Raw genomic sequence first — 20,913 nt, 5'->3', positions numbered from 1 at the left:
CAGAATGTGGTGGGACAGAGTCAAAGCAAAGAGACAAGTAAATCAAATGAGATGGACGGACTTCGAAACTGAATTTTTCGAAGAATTCTTCCACATGTGTGTGACGAACAAGCACTACGACGAGTTCATCGAGTTCCGGCAAGGTGACCTATCAGTCAATGAAGTTGTGAAGAGGTTTAACCAATTAGCGCGCCTATGCCCAGAGCTGGTCAGTAGAGAAAGAGAAAGGGTCAGACTTATGCTGAAGATGCTCAGACCCGAGATAGCTCTGAATGTGGCCGGCGAATTTAATAGACCGCAGACCGCCGAAGAGCTAATCAGCAGTGTCCTGATCACCGAACACTATTTGAAGGCGCTAAACGAGGGCAAGAGTCAAGCCCAGTCGGGAGGACAGAAATCTCAAAGCACCCGAGCCAGCTGGAAAGGAAACCACAGTGGCAAGAGAAAGCAATGGAACGACTCTAAGGGTGGTCCAGCGAGCAAACAACCCATGTTCCCTCAGTGTACCACGTGTGGGAAGAAGCATCCAGGGATATGCCGTTTAGGCACAAATAGGTGCTAAAACTGTGGATTGGAAGGACATATGGCCAGGAACTCCTTATGTAGGGAACCATGGTGACTTCAGGTCCAAGGATTAGTAGTCATACTAATAGCCACATGAGAAAGTATATGACACTCATATAACGATCCATGATACTTTCTCATGGCGGGTCATTCAGTATACATTCTCCAATGCATACCCATGTGTCAACTTGATATCTCTATATCCATGACTTGTGAGATTAAGTCATCGAGTTGACCTACATGCTAGTCTCGTCGCATTAACATTGTCCCTGAATGTTAATACTTAACTAGGAATGATTAAGAGTAGTGTTCCCTATATCATCTCACTATCGATTCAACCAATCGATTGATATAGGTAAGAATCTTCTATTCAAGGACGCTATTATACTTAGTTATTTGGCACCAATACAAGTAAGTATAATAACCAAAAAACAAATGCCTTTATTTATATAAAAGAATATGATACAACGAGTCCATACAACAATCATCGAATGATTGGCTTTAGGGCTCTAACTAACAATATTAGTAGTGAGGAGGGTGGGGTGTTACACCGGTAGCCAGACTTGAATCAATTAGAATGTTGCTCTCTTATGCCGCATTTAAAGGTTTCAAATTATACCAAATGGATGTTAAATCCGCATTTTTAAATGGATACATTAAGGAAGAAGTCTACGTAAGTCAACCACCCAGTTTTGAGAATATAGTAAACCCAACCTATGTCTTTAAGTTAAAAAAGGCATTATATGGCCTAAAACAAGCACCTAGGGCTTGGAATTAAAGACTATCTTGTTGGGTTTTTCGGGCCGCGAAAATCGCTTTTTCGCGTCACGGAAACCCCGAAACCCCCATGCCACCGGATCCGTGCGAAGTAAAATAAAACATAATTTATGAGTACGAGTTTCTTACATCTAGATCTACATTAGGAGAAGATCTTTACCCTTGATGCGAAGCCCTTCGCGCATCCCGCTCTTCCAAGTGATGCCGAATCTCGAGGTTGTCAAGTGTACAACCCTCTAGAAGTATCCACGCGAACAAATAGGTGGAGAAACCTAACAGAAAGGTGTGCTAGCACCTTGGTAAGGTTCGGCCAAGAGAGGAGAGGGAGAAAGGTTGAGAGCTTGAGGAAGAAGATGATGGAATGAATGAATTGAATGAAATCAAAATTCCATTCATCACAAAAGTGGCCGGCCACATAATGGAATTGTAACCTCCATTCATATTTAATGTGGCCATTAAAGAGGGGATTTGTAACCTCCATTAGGTGGCACACACATGTGCTAACTATGATGATGTGGCACATCATCATTGGCCACTTAATGCCAACTCACAAATGAGGTGGCAAATGGTCAAGTCAAACTTGACCTTTCATCTTCCTTCTCAAGTCAAGTCAAACTTGACCAAATCTCTCTCATGGTTGATCTAATCTAACCATTTGATTCAAACCAATTTAATATAATGAATCTAATTCATTTAATTAAATTGATTCAATGAGTCATAATCTAAATTAGACTCATTGAACACATGAATCAACTTGAGTCCAACTCAATTAACACAATTAGGATTACTTTTAATCCAATTTGATTCATCACATGAATCTAACCCTCTTGGTTCATCATATGAACCTAATCTCCATCTAATTGTCCTTTGTGTGTGACCCTATAGGTTCTTGTAACGTTGGCAATGCCCCTAAACCCATTTAGGAGCATAAGTAATGAGCGGTATCTAGCAACACATCATTACTACCCAAGTTACAAGAATGTTGAGATATAACATCACCTTGTGACTACTAATTGTGACGCCTCACAATATATGACAAGTGCCCTTCTATCCTAGACATCTAGATTGATCAATATGGGGCATAGACCATGTCATCCTCTGACCAATCTAAATCTTGCACTCCAAGTAGACTCACTAAATCAAATGAGCTCAATATCTCATATTGACTCATTTGGGCAAGACCATGCACTTCGTGGTCTCACTCTATCAAGAATATCGATGTCTCTCCCGTCATATAGGAGGGATAGATCCCATCTACATCACTCACATCCCTCTGCATAATTCGTTACATACCCAGTAATCGCCTTTATAGTCCACCCAATTACGGGTGATGTTTGACGAAACCAAAGTACATAACTCCTTATGTAGGGAACCATGGTGACTTCAGGTCTAAGGACTAGTAGTCATACTAATAGCCACATGAGAAAGTATATGACACTCATATAACGTTCCATGATACTTTCTCACGGCGGGTCATTTAGTATACATTCTTCAATGCATACCCATGTGTCAACTTGATATCTCTTTATCCATGATTTGTGAGATCAAGTCATCAAGTTGACCTACATGCTAGTCTTATTGCATTAACATTGTCCCTGAATGTTAATACTCGACTAGGAATGATTAAGAGTAGTGTTTCCTATATCATCTTACTATCGATTCAACCAATCGATTGATATAGGTAAGAACCTTCTACTCAAGGACGCTATTATACTTAGTTTATTTTTCACCAATACAAGTAAGTATAATAACCAAAAATAAATGTCTTTATTTATATAAGAATATGATACAATAAGTCCATAATACAATCATCAAATGATTGGCTCTAGGGCTCTAACTAACAATCTCCCACTAGCACTAGTGCCAATTCGTGTAGGCTCTAAGCCCCAATGACTTAGTGTGACCATCATGCTTCCTCTGTGCCAAAGCCTTGGTCAAGGGATCTGCGATGTTAGCCTCTGTAGGTACTCTGCAAATCTTCACATCTCCTCTCTCGATAATCTCTCGAATGAGATGGAAGCGCCGTAATATGTGTTTGGTCTGCTAGTGTGAGCGAGGTGCCTTAGCCTGTGCTATAGCTCCATTGTTGTCACAATAGAGCTCAATAGGGTCGGTAATACTAGGAACCACCCCAAGTTCAGTGATGAACTTGTGGATCCAAACTGCCTCCTTTGCCGCCTCTGATGCAGCAATGTATTTGGCCTCTGTCGTAGAATCAGCGACTGTGTCCTGCTTCGAACTCTTCCAACTCACAGCACCACCATTAATGCAAAATACGAACCCTGACTGCAATCGATAATCATCCTGATCGGTCTAGAAGCTGGCATCACTGTAACCCTTTACAGCTAGCTCATCATTGCCTCCATATATCAAGAAATATTCTTTAGTCCTTCTTAAGTACTTAAGAATATTCTTGACCTCTATCCAGTGACTTTCACCTGGATCTGACTGGTATCTACTCGTCATGCTCAAAGTATACGAGACGTCAGGACGAGTACATAGCATGCGTACATGATAGATCCTATGACTGAGGCATAAGGGATCTGATCCATGCGGTCTCTCTCCTCTCTAGAAGAAGGACCTTGAGTCTTCGAAAGACTCACGCCATGTGACATCAGCAGAAATCCCTTCTTGGAGTTCTGCATGGCAAACCGTAGGAGTACCTTGTCAATATATGTACTCTGACTTAGGCCAAGCAATCTTTTAGATCTATCTCTATAGATCTATATCCCTAGACTGCGGTATGCCTCACCTAAGTCCTTCATTGAGAAGCAACTCCCTAGCCAGGTCTTGACAGATTGAAGTAAAGGGATGTCCTTCCCAATGAGTAGTATGTCATCCACATACAATATGAGGAAGACAACTATATCCCCTACAACCTTCTTGTAGACACAAGGCTCATCTTCATTCTTGATGAAATCAAACTGTTTGATTGCATCATTGAATCGAAGATTCCAGCTCTGAGAAACTTGCTTTAGTCCATAAATGGACCTATACAACTTGCATATTCTGCTAGTATGCTGTGGATCTACAAAACCCTCAGGTTGTGTCATGTACACATCCTCGAGCAGGTTTCCATTCAGAAACGCAGTTTTGTCATCCAGCTGCCATATCTCATAGTCATGGTATGCTGCAATAGCAAGCATGATCCGAATGGACTTAAACATCGCTATTGGAGAAAAGGTTTCATTATAGTCAATACCATGAATTTGCTTGAAACCTTTAGCTACCAAGCGACCCTTATAGATAAGTCCATCCATGTCAGTCTTTCTCTTAAAGACCCACTTACACCCAATGGGTTTTACCCCTTCAGGTGAATCAACCAAAGTCCATACTTGGTTGGTGTACATGGATTCCATCTCGGATCTCATGACCTCTAGCCATTTCTCGGAATCTGGTCTCATCATAACTTCCTGATAGGTGGTAGGCTCATCCTCTATGAGCACAACGTCATTATGGTCAGACAAGAGAAATGAGTATCTCTCAGGCTGACGACGTAGAGGTATGTCTACTTGAACTGGTTGTTGTTCCTCAACTCTTTGTGAAACAACATCATCCACAACACTTTGTGGTTCCAGTTCAATTTTCATAGAGGCTTCAGTGCTATGGTCTGCATCTTGAACTTTTTCAAGATCGAACGTACTCCCACTAGTCTTTCTAGAAACAAAGTCCCTTTCTAGAAAGACCCCAGTCTTTGTCACAACTACCTTGTGCTGACTGGGAATGTAGAAATAATATCCCTTAGTTTCCTTGGGATATCCAATAAAGTAGCACTTGTCGGATTTGGGTCCTAATTTGTCTGAGACTTGACGTCGAACGTAAGCCTCACAACCCCAAATCCTCATGAAAGACACCTGGGCATCTCTCCCAGTCCATATCCTATATGGTGTCTTTATCACGACCTTGGATGAAACTCGGTTGAGTATAAAAGCTGCCGTGTCTAGAGCATAGCCCCAAAGGTATGTCGGAAGATCTGTGTGACTCATCACAGATCGTACCATATCTAATAGGGTACGATTCCTCCTTTCGGATACACCATTCCACTGTGGTGTTCCAGGAGGAGTGAGTTGGGATAGAATCCCACAGTCATCTAGGTAGTCACGAAACTCATGGCTAAGGTATTCCCCACCTCTATTTGATCGAAGTATCTTAATACTCTTGCCAAGCTAGTTCTGTACTTCATTCTTGAATTCTTTGAACTTTTCAAAGGATTCTGACTTATATGTCATCAAGTACACATAACCATATCTACTGAAGTCATCAATAAATATAATGAAGTACCTATAACCGCCTCTAGCAGCGACATTGAAAGGGCCACATACATCACTATGTATAAGTCCGAACAAATCCGTCGCTCTTTCGCTGTGCCCACTAAAGGGAGTCTTGGTCATCTTGCCTAGTAGGCATGACTCGCACGTCTCATAAGATTCAAAATCAAATGAGTCCAGCAAACCATCCTTATGGAGCTGGGATAATCGCTTGTCATTTATATGACCTAAGCGACAGTGCCAGAGATAGGTTTGGTTCATGTCATTTGACTTGAACCTCTTGGTATTTATGTTATAGATAGGTCTTTCAAGGTCTAGAATGTAGAGTCCATTTATCAGAGGTGCACTACAATAGAACATATCTTTTAAATAAACAGAACAACATTTGTCCTTTATTATAAAAGAGAAACCTTTCTTGTCCAAACAAGAAACTGAAATTATGTTCTTAGTTAAAGAAGGCACATAGCAACATTCATCTAATTCTAATACAAGCCCAGAGGGCAGAGATAGATGATAAGTTCCTACAGCAACAACAGCAACCCGTGCTCCATTGCTTACGCGTAGGTCCACCTCTCCCTTTGCCAATGCCCTGCTATTTCTCAACACCTGCACAATAGTACAAATGTGAGAAGCACATCCGGTATCTAATACCCATGATGAAGAAATAGATAGATTGACTTCTATAACATATAAACCTGAAGTGGAAGTCTCACTTCGCTTCTTCTTAAGATCTTCCAGGTACACCTTGTAGTTCCTCTTCCAATGCCCGGTCTGACCGTAGTGGAAGTAGGTAGCATCCTTGGCGACCCCTCCTTTAGGCTTCAGTGCCTTGCCTTTGCCCTTGGCTTGGGACTTTCCTTTTCCTTTCGGCTTGCCCTTGCCCTTGTGTTTCTGAACCATCAGAATAGAGTTGGGCTTAACCTTCTTAAGGTTCAGCTCAGCAGTTCTTAACATGCTAAGCAGCTCGGGCAGTGGCTTGTCAATTTCGTTCATGTTTTAATTTAGAACGAATTGACTAAAGCTATCCGATAAGGATTGTAAGATCAGGTCAGTGGCCAGCTCTTGGCCAAGCGGGAATCTTAACCTATGTAGGTTTTCTATGTACCCAATCATTTTGAGTACATATGGGCCTACGGGAGCCCCATCTGACATCTTGCACTGAAATAGTGCCGTTGAGATCTCAAATCTCTCGTGCCTCGCTTGTCCTTGATATAGTTGATGAAGATGTTCAACCATATCGTAAGCGCCCATCAACTCGTGTTGCTTCTGAAGCTCAGAGTTCATGGTCGATAGCATTAGACAGGACACATCTAATGCGTCATCTTGATGCTTCTTGTAAGCATCTTTGTCTGCTTACGTGGCATTGGCAGGAGGAGCCTCCGGAATGGGCTGCTCTAGAACGTACAGTTTACGTTCCTGGGTGAGAACTATTCTCAAGTTCCTGTACCAGTCCAGGAAATTTGCTCCATTGAGCTTGTCCTTCTCAAGGACAGAACACAGGGAGAAAGAGTTCATATTCGACGTCATGGTAATCTACAACAGAAATTAAAGCAGAAAGTAAATATCATATTCTTTTAATCATTTAATTAGGCCTTTAACTAAATGATGCTCCCACTGAATTCTATAATTCATGTGGGACAAGATCCACATCATACTAACCCTTGAGTTAGCTTTGGCTAATACGCCCAAGATTTAGTATGAACGGTAGGTAACGATTTACCAATTACATCTCTATGCAACTCTTGTTTATAGGATCATTATCCGCAGTTATATTAAAACTTGAGTTAGCTTTGGCTAATACGCCCAAGAATTAATATAAATGTGATTTATGTCCTATCTTTCCAACCATTGGAAGAATGCCTATAGTTGTACTCGATCCAACCGAGTTAACTAGGAATACTCAATCTAATTGAGTTTGTATTCGCCCATGCGTTGATAAGTGGGACCAAGATTGTCCCTCCATACCCTACCAAGATAATATGTGTTGCTCTGCTTTGGAAGATTCAACAACACATGTGATCGAGGTAGTGATAGGTATCATGACACGGTAGGCATTTGAGTTGACACGATTGAGATATAATCTAATCGAGATGGTGCATCTTGTACACGATTTAGATCTAATATAATCGCTAGACACTAATTAATTACTAATTATGTATCACATACACTCAAGCAATTAATTAAATTATTTATGATTAGTCATGACCCTACTACGATCTTCTCAAGCCAATGAGAAGATCAGATGGTCAACCTAAGGTCAACAGCTTCTCAAGCTCCTCCCTTTGACCACCTTGTGTTGCTCGCGCCCTTCTCGTAACTCCGTCTCGAGTGGACCTTCCACCGCTCCAATTTTGTACATTACAATTTTTGAAACTCGAGTTACATTCAAGTCTAAACTAATTTACAACAAGAATATAAAATAGAGAAAGGTACGACGCGTAGGTCGCGAATCAAATATACAACACGCACATCACATGACGGCACGCAGGCCGTATTATGAATTACAACACATTTCCAATCAAATTGGGTCTTTTTGGGCCATGACTATCACAAAATGATACATAATTCTAAATTATGTATTTTTTTATAATTTTCTGTATTTTTTACTATAATTTTTACAATTTTTATGAGTAAAATTCCCGGCGGTTCCGTTTAGTGGGTTTTCGGGCGCAATTGCGGAACGAATCCCCTTGCGGGGCCAGGGGCAGCGCCCCTACCCGCGATCTAACCATCGCGAGTGTTCCTTAGCGATCATACAGTGCCTTAGCCCGCTATCCCAAAAAGATTTGGGGCGAAACCTTGTCGTTTCGGAAAAATCTTCTCGGTAGTCGAAGCCTACAAGTGTTAAAACACTTGTGCTTCGCTTCTACGAGAAAAATACCCATAAAAACTATAAAAATATGAAATTTATAGAATATTACAGAACTGCTATTTTTCATAAAAATACAAAATAAACTCATACAAGACTTCGCACGTAGCTCTGATACCACTGTTAGGTTTTTCGGGCCGCGAAAATCGCTTTTTCGCGTCGCGTAAACCCCGAAACCCCCATGCCACCGGATCCGTGCGAAGTAAAATAAAACAAAATTTATGAGTACGAGTTTCTTACATCTAGATCTACATTAGGAGAAGATCTTTACCCTTGATGCGAAGCCCTTCGCGTATCCCGCTCTTCCAAGTGATGCCGGATCTCGAGGTTGTCAAGTGTACAACCCTCTAGAAGTATCCACACGAACAAATAGGTGGAGAAACCTAACAGAAAGGTGTGCTAGCACCTTGGTAAGGTTCGGCCAAGAGAGGAGAGGGAGAAAGGTTGAGAGCTTGAGGAAGAAGATGATGGAATGAATGAATTGAATGAAATCAAAATTCCATTCATCACAAAAGTGGCCGGCCACATAATGGAATTGTAACCTCCATTCATATTTAATGTGGCCATTAAAGAGGAGATTTGTAACCTCCATTAGGTGGCACACACATGTGCTAACTATGATGATGTGGCACATCATCATTGGCCACTTAATGCCAACTCACAAATGAGGTGGCAAATGATCAAGTCAAACTTGACCTTTCACCTTCCTTCTCAAGTCAAGTCAAACTTGACCAAATCTCTCTCATGGTTGATCTAATCTAACCATTTGATTCAAACCAATTTAATATAATGAATCTAATTCATTTAATTAAATTGATTCAATGAGTCATAATCTAAATTAGACTCATTGAACACATGAATCAACTTGAGTCCAACTCAATTAGCCCAATTAGGATTATTCTTAATCCAATTTGATTCATCACATGAATCTAACCCTCTTGGTTCATCATATGAACCTAATCTTCATCTAATTGTCCTTTGTGTGTGACCCTATAGGTTCTTGTAACGTTAGTAATGCCCCTAAACTCATTTAGGAGCATAAGTAATGAGCGGTATCTAGCAACACATCATTATTACCGAAGTTACAAGAATGTTGAGATACAACATCACCTTGTGACAACTAATTGTGACTCCTCATAATATATGGCAAGTGTACTTCTATCCTAGACATCTAGATTGATCAATATGGGGCATAGACCGTGTCATCCTCTGACCAATCTAAATCTTGAACTCCAAGTAGATTCACTAAATTAAATGAGCTCAATATCTCATATTGACTCATTTGGGCATGACCATGCACTTCGTGGTCTCACTCTATCAAGAATATCGATGTCTCTCCCGTCATATAGGAGGGATAGATCCCATCTACATCACTCACATCCCTTTGCATAATTCGTTACATACCCAGTAATCGCCTTTATAGTTCACCCAGGTACGGATGACGTTTGACGAAACCAAAGTACATAACTCCTTATGTAGGGAACCATGGTGACTTCAGGTCTAAGGACTAGTAGTCATACTAATAGCCACATGAGAAAGTATATGACACTCATATAACGTTCCATGATACTTTCTCATGACGGGTCATTCAGTATACATTCTCCAATGCATACCCATGTGTCAACTTGATATCTCTTTATCCATGATTTGTGAGATCAAGTCATCGAGTTGACCTACATGCTAGTCTTATTGCATTAACATTGTCCCTGAATGTTAATACTCGACTAGGAATGATTAAGAGTAGTGTTCCCTATATTATCTCACTATCGATTCAACCAATCGATTGATATATATAAGAACCTTCTACTCAAGGACGCTATTATACTTAGTTTATTTGACACCAATACAAGTAAGTATAATAACAAAAAACAAATGCCTTTATTTATATAAGAATATGATACAACAAGTCCATAATACAATCATCAAATGATTGGCTCTAGAGCTCTAACTAACATATCTAGCTTCTTAAAATCTAAAGGGTTTAAAGAAGGAAAAAGTGATCCTACCCTATTTATAAAAACCTTTAATTTAGACATTTTCATAGCGCAAGTTTATGTTGATGATATTGTATTTGGTTCAACTAACTCACAATTCTTAAATGAATTTGTAACCTTAATGGAAAATGAATTTGAAATGAGTTTAGTTGGTGAATTAAATTACTTCTTAGGTCTTCAAATTATACAAACTAAAGATGGTAACTATGTACATCAAACTAAATATACAAAAGATCTTATTAAAAAATTTGGTATGGAAAATTCAAAAGAAAGTAAAACTCCTATGGCAAGTAACATTAACCTTGATAATGATGAAAATGGTAAACCTATTGACTTAAAGCTTTATAGAAGCATGATAGGAAGTTTACTTTTCCTAACTGCAAACCGACCTGATATTTTATTTGCAGTTAGTATGTGTGCTTGTTACCAAACTTGTGCGAAAGAGTCCCATTTGTCCTTGGTTAAACGAATTATTAAATATTTAAAAGGAACTGTCAATGTAGGAATTTTGTACCCTCGAACTTCACATTTTGACCTAGTCAGATATTCTGATTCTGATTATGCCAGGTGTAAGTTGGATAGAAAGAGTACAAGTGGAGGATGTCAATTGCTAGGTTCATCTTTAGTTAGTTGGTTTAGCCGTAAACAACAATGTGTTGCCTTATCAACCACTGAAGCCGAATACATAGCAATGGGCGAATGCGTAGCTCAATTGCTATGGATGTCACATACATTAAAAGATTTTAATCTAGATTATAAGAATGTAAAAACCTATATTGATAATATAAGTTCTATAAACCTAACTAAAAATCCAGTACATCATTCTAGAACTAAACATATAGAGGTTAAACATCACTTTATTAGGGACCATGTGTCAAAAGGAAATATTGAACTAAATTATATAGAATCTAAATCTAACTTGGCTGACATTTTTACTAAACCATTACCTGAAGCAGAATTTAGTAATCTAAGACGACAATTAGGAATGTGCTTTATAGAATAAGTTCTTTTGTTTTGGAAATTATTACTTAGTTTATTTTTCAAAAATATTTTTGTAAGAATCTTCTTTCAAATTTTTGGTTTTCATAATTTCTTTCAAATTTTCTGGAGTAGCCTAGGTCTTACCGTAGATTGCATGATCCTATAGTTCTGGAAGCCAGCATCTCACAAGCACAGTAGGATCCCCTGTTTGATAACTTAGAATGGGTGAGATGCTTAGGTCTTAGCCCTAGATTTCAGATGCTTATGTCAGTGCATCGATATAAATCTGGGCTTTAAACAATATACATGAATCAATTTGAGTTAACTAGCTAGTAAAAACCTAGTTAGTACTAAATACTCAAATTGACCAACCTGAGTCATTAGCTACTATCTTATGGTAGTTAGCCTTGAACAAAGGTTGGACATTTCATCATAAGGACAAATTTCCATAGTTTTCCTACCCATGCTTGGATTTTTAGGAATTTGTCAATTTTAGGGGGAGCTTCAAAACAAGATTTTTAAGTTTATATTATTTTTACTTAGTGACCAAATTATTTTTAAAATATAATTTTCAATTTTTTAAAAATAATTATTCTTTTAAAATATAATTTTTCAAAATGGTTTTCAAAATTTATTCTTTTCAAAATATAATTTTTCAAAATATTTTTCAAAATTTATTATTTTTAAATTATAATTTTCAAAATGTTTTTCAAAATTTTTATTGACTTAGTAAATTTTTTTTAATGTTTTCAAAATATTATTCAAACTTAGTAATATATCTAAATTTTTACTTAGTCATATTCTTCGATAATTCTATTCAAAATTTACTTTACTTAGTTAATATTTTTCATATTTTAATCATTTTTACTTAGCAAAACGTTATGGTTAAAATCATACTTGATTTTTGGGTCTGCCCCTATTTTTGATGTGTGTCAAAGGGGGAGAGATAGTGAATTCAGGGGGAGTTGTTTAACTCAGGGGGAGAAAAGTTAAATTGTTTGTTTATTTACTTTTTGCATATTTTTAAACTTAACTTTGAACCTTGGTTGCCAAACATCAAAAAGGGGGAGATTGTTGGTGCAAGTTGCACCAGAATCAAACCTGAGTTTTGATGTTGTCAAAGGTTCAAGTTAAGTCTTGTTGTGAACTAACAAGTTGACTAAGTGTGCAGGATATTTACTCAACCGGGAAAGACCTAGTTGGAGGCTAGGCAGGAGAAATCTTAGCAGATCATGGAACCTAGGTGAAAGTCCAAGTGGGTCGAGGGGACCGGATGCTTGGCGGTGTGATCGAGAGGTCTGGAGGACCGAAGATCAAAGGAAAAGTCCTGGGGAGCCGATCAATGCTGAGTGAAAATTCCAAACTAGATATGGAGGATCTAAGTTTAGCAGGTAGGTTGAGGTAAACAACTGGAGGAGTGACAGTTAGGTCGGGTTCGAAAGGGAACAACTTAGATCTCAGGTCAGATGATAAGCCAGGAAGGTTTCAAAAGTTGAGATCAAGAAACGCAGCATATTCACGCTTATATATTGCTCTAACATCCGTTGCAAGAGATTTTTAGCTAATATTGTTTTGCGGATCGAAGGTGACTGATCGTTGGTAGTAGGATCGATCGACAGAACCTACCGAATCAGATGGTTCGGAAGTCGTTATTGAGTCCAAGTTAGATCAAAGCATGATCGGTCGACCGAACCATAAGATCGGTCGACCAAACCATAGTGACTCAACATAGGATAGATCATCAGCACCGATCAGCAGCAAAGGAAATAAGCTGATCGGTCGACCGAACCTGGGGATCGGTCGACCGATCTAATCAGCATTTATTCAGCATTAAATGATGATCTCGGCAGAATAACGACGAACAGGGAAGGAGGTTGTTCGGTCGACCGAACCATTAAAGACTAGTAAATGTGAAAGATCGAGCCAACTTCGAACTAGAGACAGGAAGGAAGGGAGCGAGTTCAGTCGACCGAACAGTGGGATCGGTCGACTGAACCTCCAGTACATCTATAAAAATAAGCTAGAAGACAGAGGGAGTAGAAAATTTTTCTGATCGACTCTTGTGCTCTTCTGCAAGCTGCTCACGCTACAAGTCCTCATCAAATTTGCAAGCAACTTCATTTGATTGCCGACTGAGCTACGATTTACTACTACTATTGTCGGTTAAAGAAAAAGTTTTAAATGCAGATATTCACCCCCCCTCTATTACTCCAAACAATCTATCAGGAAGAACATGTTGAACATCTGAGGATAGTATTACAAATTCTTCAGCAGAGCCAGCTGTACACAAAGGTTTCCAAGTGCGAGTTCTGGCTCAATCAAGTGTCCTTCCTAGGTCACATTATTTCCAGGGATGAGGTTATGGTAGACCCGATAAAAATAGAACCTGTGAGTAACTGAAATAGACCCAAGAATGCTAGTGAAATCAGGAGTTTCCTTGGGTTAGCAGGCTACTACAGGAAATTCATAGAGAACTTCTCAAGGATAGCTTCCCCATTGATGGTACTTACTAGAAAGAACAAAAAATTTGAATGGATAGAGGATTGTGAGAAGAGTTTCACTGAACTGAAAAGGAGACTGACCAGTGCTCCAATCCTGACTCTTCCAGAGAATGGCGAGATCTTTGATATATGCAGTGATGCTTCTAAATTGGGACTCAGAGCTGTACTGATGCAGAATGGCAAAGTCATTGCCTATGCCTCGAGATAACTCAAGGATTATGAGAAGAACTATCCTACTCATGACCTTGAGTTAGTAGCAGTAGTCTTCGCTCTTAAAGTCTGGAGGCATTACTTATACAGAGCTCAGTGTAAGTTTTACATAGATCACCAGAGTTTGAAGTATTTCTTCACTAACAAAGACCTGAACATGAGACAATGGAGATGACTTGAGCTAGTCAAAGACTATGACTGTGAAATCCTCTACCATCCAGGGAAAGCAAACAAAGTGGAAGATGCACTAGGTAGGAAATCTTGTGCAATGTTATTGTCTATATCTACTATATCCTATCCCCTACAGAAAGAAATAGTAAATTTTGGGCTTGAAATTATTAACGGATAGTTCTCTACTTTGACACTAGTGTCAACCCTACTTGACGATATACAGAAAGGGTAAGATGAAGATCCGAATATTTAGAAGATCAAGCAAGGAATACAGGAAGGAGAAAATGGGGAGTTCTGAGTATCAAACTGTGGGATACTATATTATAGTGATCGCCTCTGTGTCCCTAACCATGAAGAACTACGACGAAAAATTCTAGATGAAGCTCATGGAAGACCCTACGCAAGATATTGCAAGATATTCCACCAAGATGTACCAAGACTTAAAGGAACGCTTCTGGTGGTTTGAAATGAAAAGAGATATTGCAAGATATGCCAATGGGTTAAAGAAGAACATCAGAGACCGGGTGGAGTTCTGCAGCCTATCCAGATTTCAAAGTGGAAGTGGGAGGATATATCTATGGACTTCATAGTAGGACTACCCAGAACCACGAATGGTTACGATGCTATCTGGGTAATAGTGGATAGATTGACCAAGTCTGCTCATTTCCTAACTATCAGAGTATCCTACTCTATTGAGCAGTTAGCACAATTGTATGTGAAAGAGGTTATCAGATTACATGGAGTTCCCAAGACCATAATTTCGGATAGAAATGGCCACTTTACTTCACACTTCTGGGAGTGTGTTCAAAGAGCTCTTAGCACTAAGCTGCAGTTTAGCACCACATTTCATCCTCAAACTAATGGGCAAATAGAATGAGTAAATCTAGTTCTAGAGGATATGCTATGGGCTTGTGCCTTAGATTTCAAAGGGAGCTGGTGCCGATAACTATGCTTAGTAGAATTCGCATACAATAATAGCTATCAAGTTACTATCAAAATGGCACCCTACGAGGCTCTATATGGGAGGAGATGTAGATCTCCTATCTATTGGTATGAAGGTGGTGAAAAGAAAAAAATGGGACTCCAGATAGATCTTATCGAGGACACCACCAAAGTCATTCAGAACATTCGCAAGAGAATAGAAACTGCTCAGAGCCGGCAGAAGAGATATGTGGATGTGCGCCGTAGACCACTGGAATTTGAAGTTGGGGATTTAGTGTTCCTCAAAGTGGCTCCTATGAAAGGAGTGATGTGGTTCGGAAAGAAGGGAAAGTTGAGTCCACGTTATGTGGGGCTATACCTGATCACCAGAAGGGTTGACAAGGTAGCCTATGAGCTGGAACTACCTCAGGAAATGTCAGCCAACCATAATGTATTCCATGTCTCAATGATGAAGAAGCATGTTCTCGATATAAATCAAGTGATTGAGCCATAGATGGTACAAGTTCAAGAGGACCTCAGTTATGAAAATCGACCTATTCAGATAATAGATCGAGGAGTTAAGAAGTTGAGGAACAAAGAGATACCGTTAGTAAAAGTGTTGTGGCAAAGTCAACAGTATGAAGAAGCAACATGGGAATGTGAGGATGATATGAGACAGAAGTATCCACAACTGTTCTAAGTTCGAGGACGAACTTTTTATAAGGTATGGGGGATTATAACATCCGTAAATTTTCTCTTTTCCAAAAGAGCAAAAAGAAAAGAAATAAAATATATTTATAAATGACCCAGGCTAGGATTGAACCCTAGACCTCTGACTTGATATTTGTTTAAGTAGCCATTAGGTGGTGGTAAAGCATCACATGAGAAATATGAAACAATTCATTATATGTGGAGAGATACTTCAACTTTCACTTGGTATAAAAGGGAAAGGAAGAGATGAAAACCTAACTTTTCATCTTCCTCTTCCTTTCCTCTCTAGCCAAATCCTCTCTTGTCCCCTTTGTGGTTTCGGCCAAGATCAAGAAACCTAGGTCGAAGCTTCTAAGTTCTTCAAGTGGAGGATCTAAGAGGAGAGTTTTTGCAAGGATTGGTATGCGGGTGAAGGGAGACTAAGAGATTAAGGCATACGAGGGAGGATTTTGTCTTCCTTACACCTTATAATAGTAAGATCTAGCAAAAGGAAGTAAGTATCTCTCACCTGCAGTATAAGTTGCTTCAAAGATGCATTTTGTAATGTCTTTTATGCATGATTTAGAAGATACATGTTGAGATACGATTTAGACATGTTAAGAAAGATGCATGTCATGTTATGTATGATGCCCTCTAAGGTTTTAGGGATTAAGAGCATGTGTAGGAAATCTTGAATTGCTTCCCATTTAGTTTTGGGGCTAAGAAGCAGATTCAAGTGCCCTAAAGTGCTTCCCTATAAGTGTAGGGGGATTAAGCGCACATAAGGTGTTTGTTTAAATGACAAGCAAGTGCAAGTAAAAGAAATCAATAGTTAAAAGAAAGTATTTTACTTTAGAAAGGCATGTACTAGACACAAGGTCCATGGGTGGGCTCCTAGATAGCCCCTAGGCCCCTACATTGCCTAGTAGTACCTTAATGGGTTCGGGATTAGCTACCTCGGATCTTATTAAGGATGTGCGCAAAGTGATACAATGTCGGGCCCAAAGCAACTTGTTTATTATTTTCACTAGTTAGGTAATATAAAATTTTCAAAATTCATTGTTTGCTTTAGTGGAAGCATTCCTATGGTCGAGAACCTAAGTTATAAAGCGCAGTATTGATGAACTCTATAGTAAGCCAAGATTCCTGTTGTCATTACATTACCAGCATGCTTTTAAGTTGATGTTTTGCATGATAAACCTGTTTAAAAATACATGCCATGCACATATTTCCGAATTATGCGTTTTAGCGTGAGTTACTATCAAGTGCATGTTTGTGTTTTCCCTAATCAGTTTTAAAAGCATGTTTCCATTGTTGTATTTTCCTCAAGCAGTTTTAAAAAGCATGCCCTCTTTTAATGTATCGTTTTGTGAGTAGATGGTACTTACTAAGCATCCGCTTATAGATTTGCATTTCCTTATACTACAGATAAAGGAAAAGGAAAGTTTGAGTAGGAGGAGGCAACATGAGCAGTGTTTGTGGGTGTGTGTGTGACGGAACAATGGAAGGAGATCGGAGGATTTGTTATTGTGTGGAACATGTTAGAACTTGAGTATTTTCTTCTCTCCGTTGTACATAAAATACTATCACTAATTGTTTAGGATGAATTTATCGGTTTGGCAGAATTTAGAGTGGCAAGGATAAGTGAAAAGGGGGAGAACAAGCTCTTTTGGTAGAGCAGGGGTTGACCCTTCTCACGGCCTGTGGCACAGTCGTGCTGGTTCACACGACCTACCACTGCCTACTCTCGGCCAAGGTGACACGGTCGTGTGGAATCACACGGTCGCACCCCTCTTCTCCTCTGCCAAGGGTCATGACCGTGTGACCTTCACACGGGTGTGCCCTGCGCCAACTGGGAGTACACTACCTGTCAGGGCCACACGACCTAGACCCGTTAGAAGCTTTAGACTCCCTTTCAACTCTGCTTGGCTCCAAGTCATGTCCTACTAGTGGTAACAAGTTAGAATAGATTTATGGACTGAGTAGCATATAATAGGTAAGAATGCTGAAATTTAGATTTACAGAAAAGGGTAACGTCTGTCCTATAAGTTAAGGTTATTAGAAGGGCGGGTGTTACATTATCCTTGGTTTAGTCAACCGATCCCTAGATTCGGTCGATCGATCCCTCAATCAAACTCGATCTGCTGTATTGGGGTTCAGTCGATCGATCTAAGGGTTCGGTCGACCGATCCAAAGGTTCGGTCGATGAATTAAGGTCGAATCTAACCCTGCATAAAATGGTAGTCTCCTGCAAAATAGAGTTAGCACATAGCAGATAATATATAAATAAAAAGTTTTGATAGCCTTCAGACTATCCGGTTCTAACTTTGGATTTCCTCTAAAAATCCTAGGTCGAACTGATGCCTACTATTCCCTCACAGGGGAGCGCGTCCTTACCTACTCATCTCAGGAGAGTTTACCTGTTGTCAGACCGGTCCTCCAGATCGACTGGACTTTCCGCCTAGGGTTACCACCCCCTAAGACCTAGGGTTACCTCCCTAGGATTTTCCATAACCTAGGGTTACCACCTCCTAGGACCTAGGGTTACCATCCCCTAGGGGTTTTCACCTGCCTAGAATCCACTAGGACTTTGTCTAAGACAACTTAGGACTTTCCTATAAGCTCAATCAATCTTGTTAGATCACAAGACAACTTAACTTTGGACCCTTTGACATAATCAAAACTCAGGTTTGATCGTCTGATGCTTCGCATACCAACATCTTTAAATCTTGGATACTTGGTAAATAGATTAGAACACAAAATATCTAACTTTGATCTTTTATCATACATTAAAACTGAAGTTTGATTATTAGTGCTAACTACACCCACACCAGAACACTGGCTATCAAGAAGGGCCTACACGTGCGATTCCTTGATTTATATTAGTGGCTGGTGGGAAACTTTTGTTGGACCGAATCGGTGATCAAACTTGAATTTTACGAATAAAGTTTAATGTGATCAAATAGTGAATTGACAACTAAAGTTTGATATGATCAAATTTTATCATTAATATGATAATGATGGACTCACATTATTGGGTTTTAGAAAAGTTTTAATATTCGATGGGTCAAGATAGAAGAAAGAAAATGGCTAGGTTCAGTTTGTTTTTCTTACCCACGCATCTCTTTATTTTCCTTGGAGAGATTATGAAACACATATCTCTTCATCTTCCTTAGAGAGATGATGAGACATCCTTAGAGTTTTGTGTAGCTCCCTCTCCCAAGTTTCCCCGTCACCCCTTCGCAAAGGAAGAAGATAAAGATATTCTTCCCTTTCTTTCATTAAGAGAAATCCATCTCTTTTAGATTCATGTAATAGTAAACATACTGAGCAATTACTGCCAAGAAAGTTGTTACACTTAACTTAGTTGCTCTATCAAATGAATTAGAGACATCAATATCTTACCTTTACCCTAGATTAAATCATTTATATTAATATAAACATCTCTAATCCCTCATAATGACTATTATGTCAAGAGCATGTTTAATATCTTCAATCAATACAATTATTCACAAACATATGTTATGTACTCAACAAAATAATAATTGGTCGACCAGTAAATAAATGTCAAAAATATAAAATTATTTTAATCTTCATTTTTTTTAGCTATAATCTATTTATTTTAATCAGTTACTTTCTTAGTTATGCTTCATAGACCAAATCATCCATAGTCAATAGAATACATGCTAAAGTAGCATACACTGATTAGAACTTTAAGTAGACAACTAAATAGTCACTTAGGGTAAAATTGAGATTAACTTATAATTTTAAGGGTTTCACATAGTATAGAAGTATGAATCCATTCTTCTACTACCCTTATTGTCGCCAAAGCACATGTGATATGAATCACATGTTACTAGGCTTTTCTCTTTACCAATAAAGAGTGCATATTTTTCTCAAAATTTAACATCATACAGATTTTGATCTAGACATACTTAATGTTTAATCCTAAATTCAACTTATGAATTTCAATATGGCCTTTAGCAGATTCGGTAATGGTGTGTTTATTTAATTCAATCATTAATAATATATTAATGATCTCATCTTGACACATATATTATGGCGACCCCAACTTACGAGTATGTTTCTATTCATAGCTACATAAGTTATCCCATAAGTAATGATTTTATCTCTATTTATACTTAACAAATAGAGATGATTGTCCATGTGAATGGACCAATCTCAATTTACCAACATGCTCACCAAGACTTTTATCCAAAATATAAAAATAACATATACACTGAATAGTTCATGATATTTTACAATGTGTTACATTTTATGAAGTCTTAAAGACTTCATATATCCTTGAAAATGGTTCTTTAGCCAATGACTTGGTAAAAGATCTGCAACCATAATGCATGTAGAAATATACTCAAGAATTATCTTTTTCTTATCAATAATATCCCTTACAAAATTATACTTAATTCTATATGCTTACCTTTGTTATAATATTTGGGATCCTTAGAAAAATCTATAGCAACTTGATTATCACATAACACTATAACAAGACTCCCATTGTCTTCAACAATTTTTAATACTTCAAGAACCTTGTCAACTAGATAGCTTCTTACATAGTTACTACACAAGCCAATTACTCTACTTCTATTGTCGACAGTGCTACACAATCTTGTTTCTTGCTATTCCATGAGATGGTGTCATCATTCAGCAAGAATGTATAGCCATATGTAGATTTTCTGTCATCAAGGTCTCCCACCCAATCTGCATCCGTGTAGCCCTTCAGGCTCATATTTGATTCTTGGAATCAAAAATGATAATTTGCTATCCTTTTGAGATATCTAAATATCCATTTCATAGCATTCTAGTGTCTTGATCCTAAGTTTGAATGGAAATGGCTAACTAAGCCAATAACATAGTTTATATTAAATTACTAATGGCACTAGCATGTGATTTTTTCTTCATTTTGGCTTTTTTTCAGGAGGCTTGGGATATATACTTTTGCTCAGAAT

The 20,913-nt window shown here is 38.6% G+C and overlaps 1 protein-coding gene across 1 annotated transcript in view; it reads right to left on the bottom strand.

The window, feature by feature from the left end:
* The window catches only part of LOC122031431 (zinc finger MYM-type protein 1-like), a 45,804-nt gene extending 25,111 nt beyond the window's left edge, over positions 1 to 20,693 (bottom strand). Inside the window, exon 1 of the mRNA XM_042590548.1 lies at positions 20,542 to 20,693. Within this exon, the coding sequence (XP_042446482.1) occupies positions 20,542 to 20,693 (152 nt within the window). The remainder of the gene's footprint in view (positions 1 to 20,541) is intronic.
* Positions 20,694 to 20,913: the final 220 nt, after the last annotated feature.

Source organism: Zingiber officinale, chromosome 11A (genome assembly GCF_018446385.1).
Source record: "Zingiber officinale cultivar Zhangliang chromosome 11A, Zo_v1.1, whole genome shotgun sequence".
Classification (NCBI taxonomy): domain Eukaryota; kingdom Viridiplantae; phylum Streptophyta; class Magnoliopsida; order Zingiberales; family Zingiberaceae; genus Zingiber; species Zingiber officinale.
Note: the sequence above shows the minus strand (reverse complement) of the source record. Positions and strands in the feature narration are given on the sequence as shown.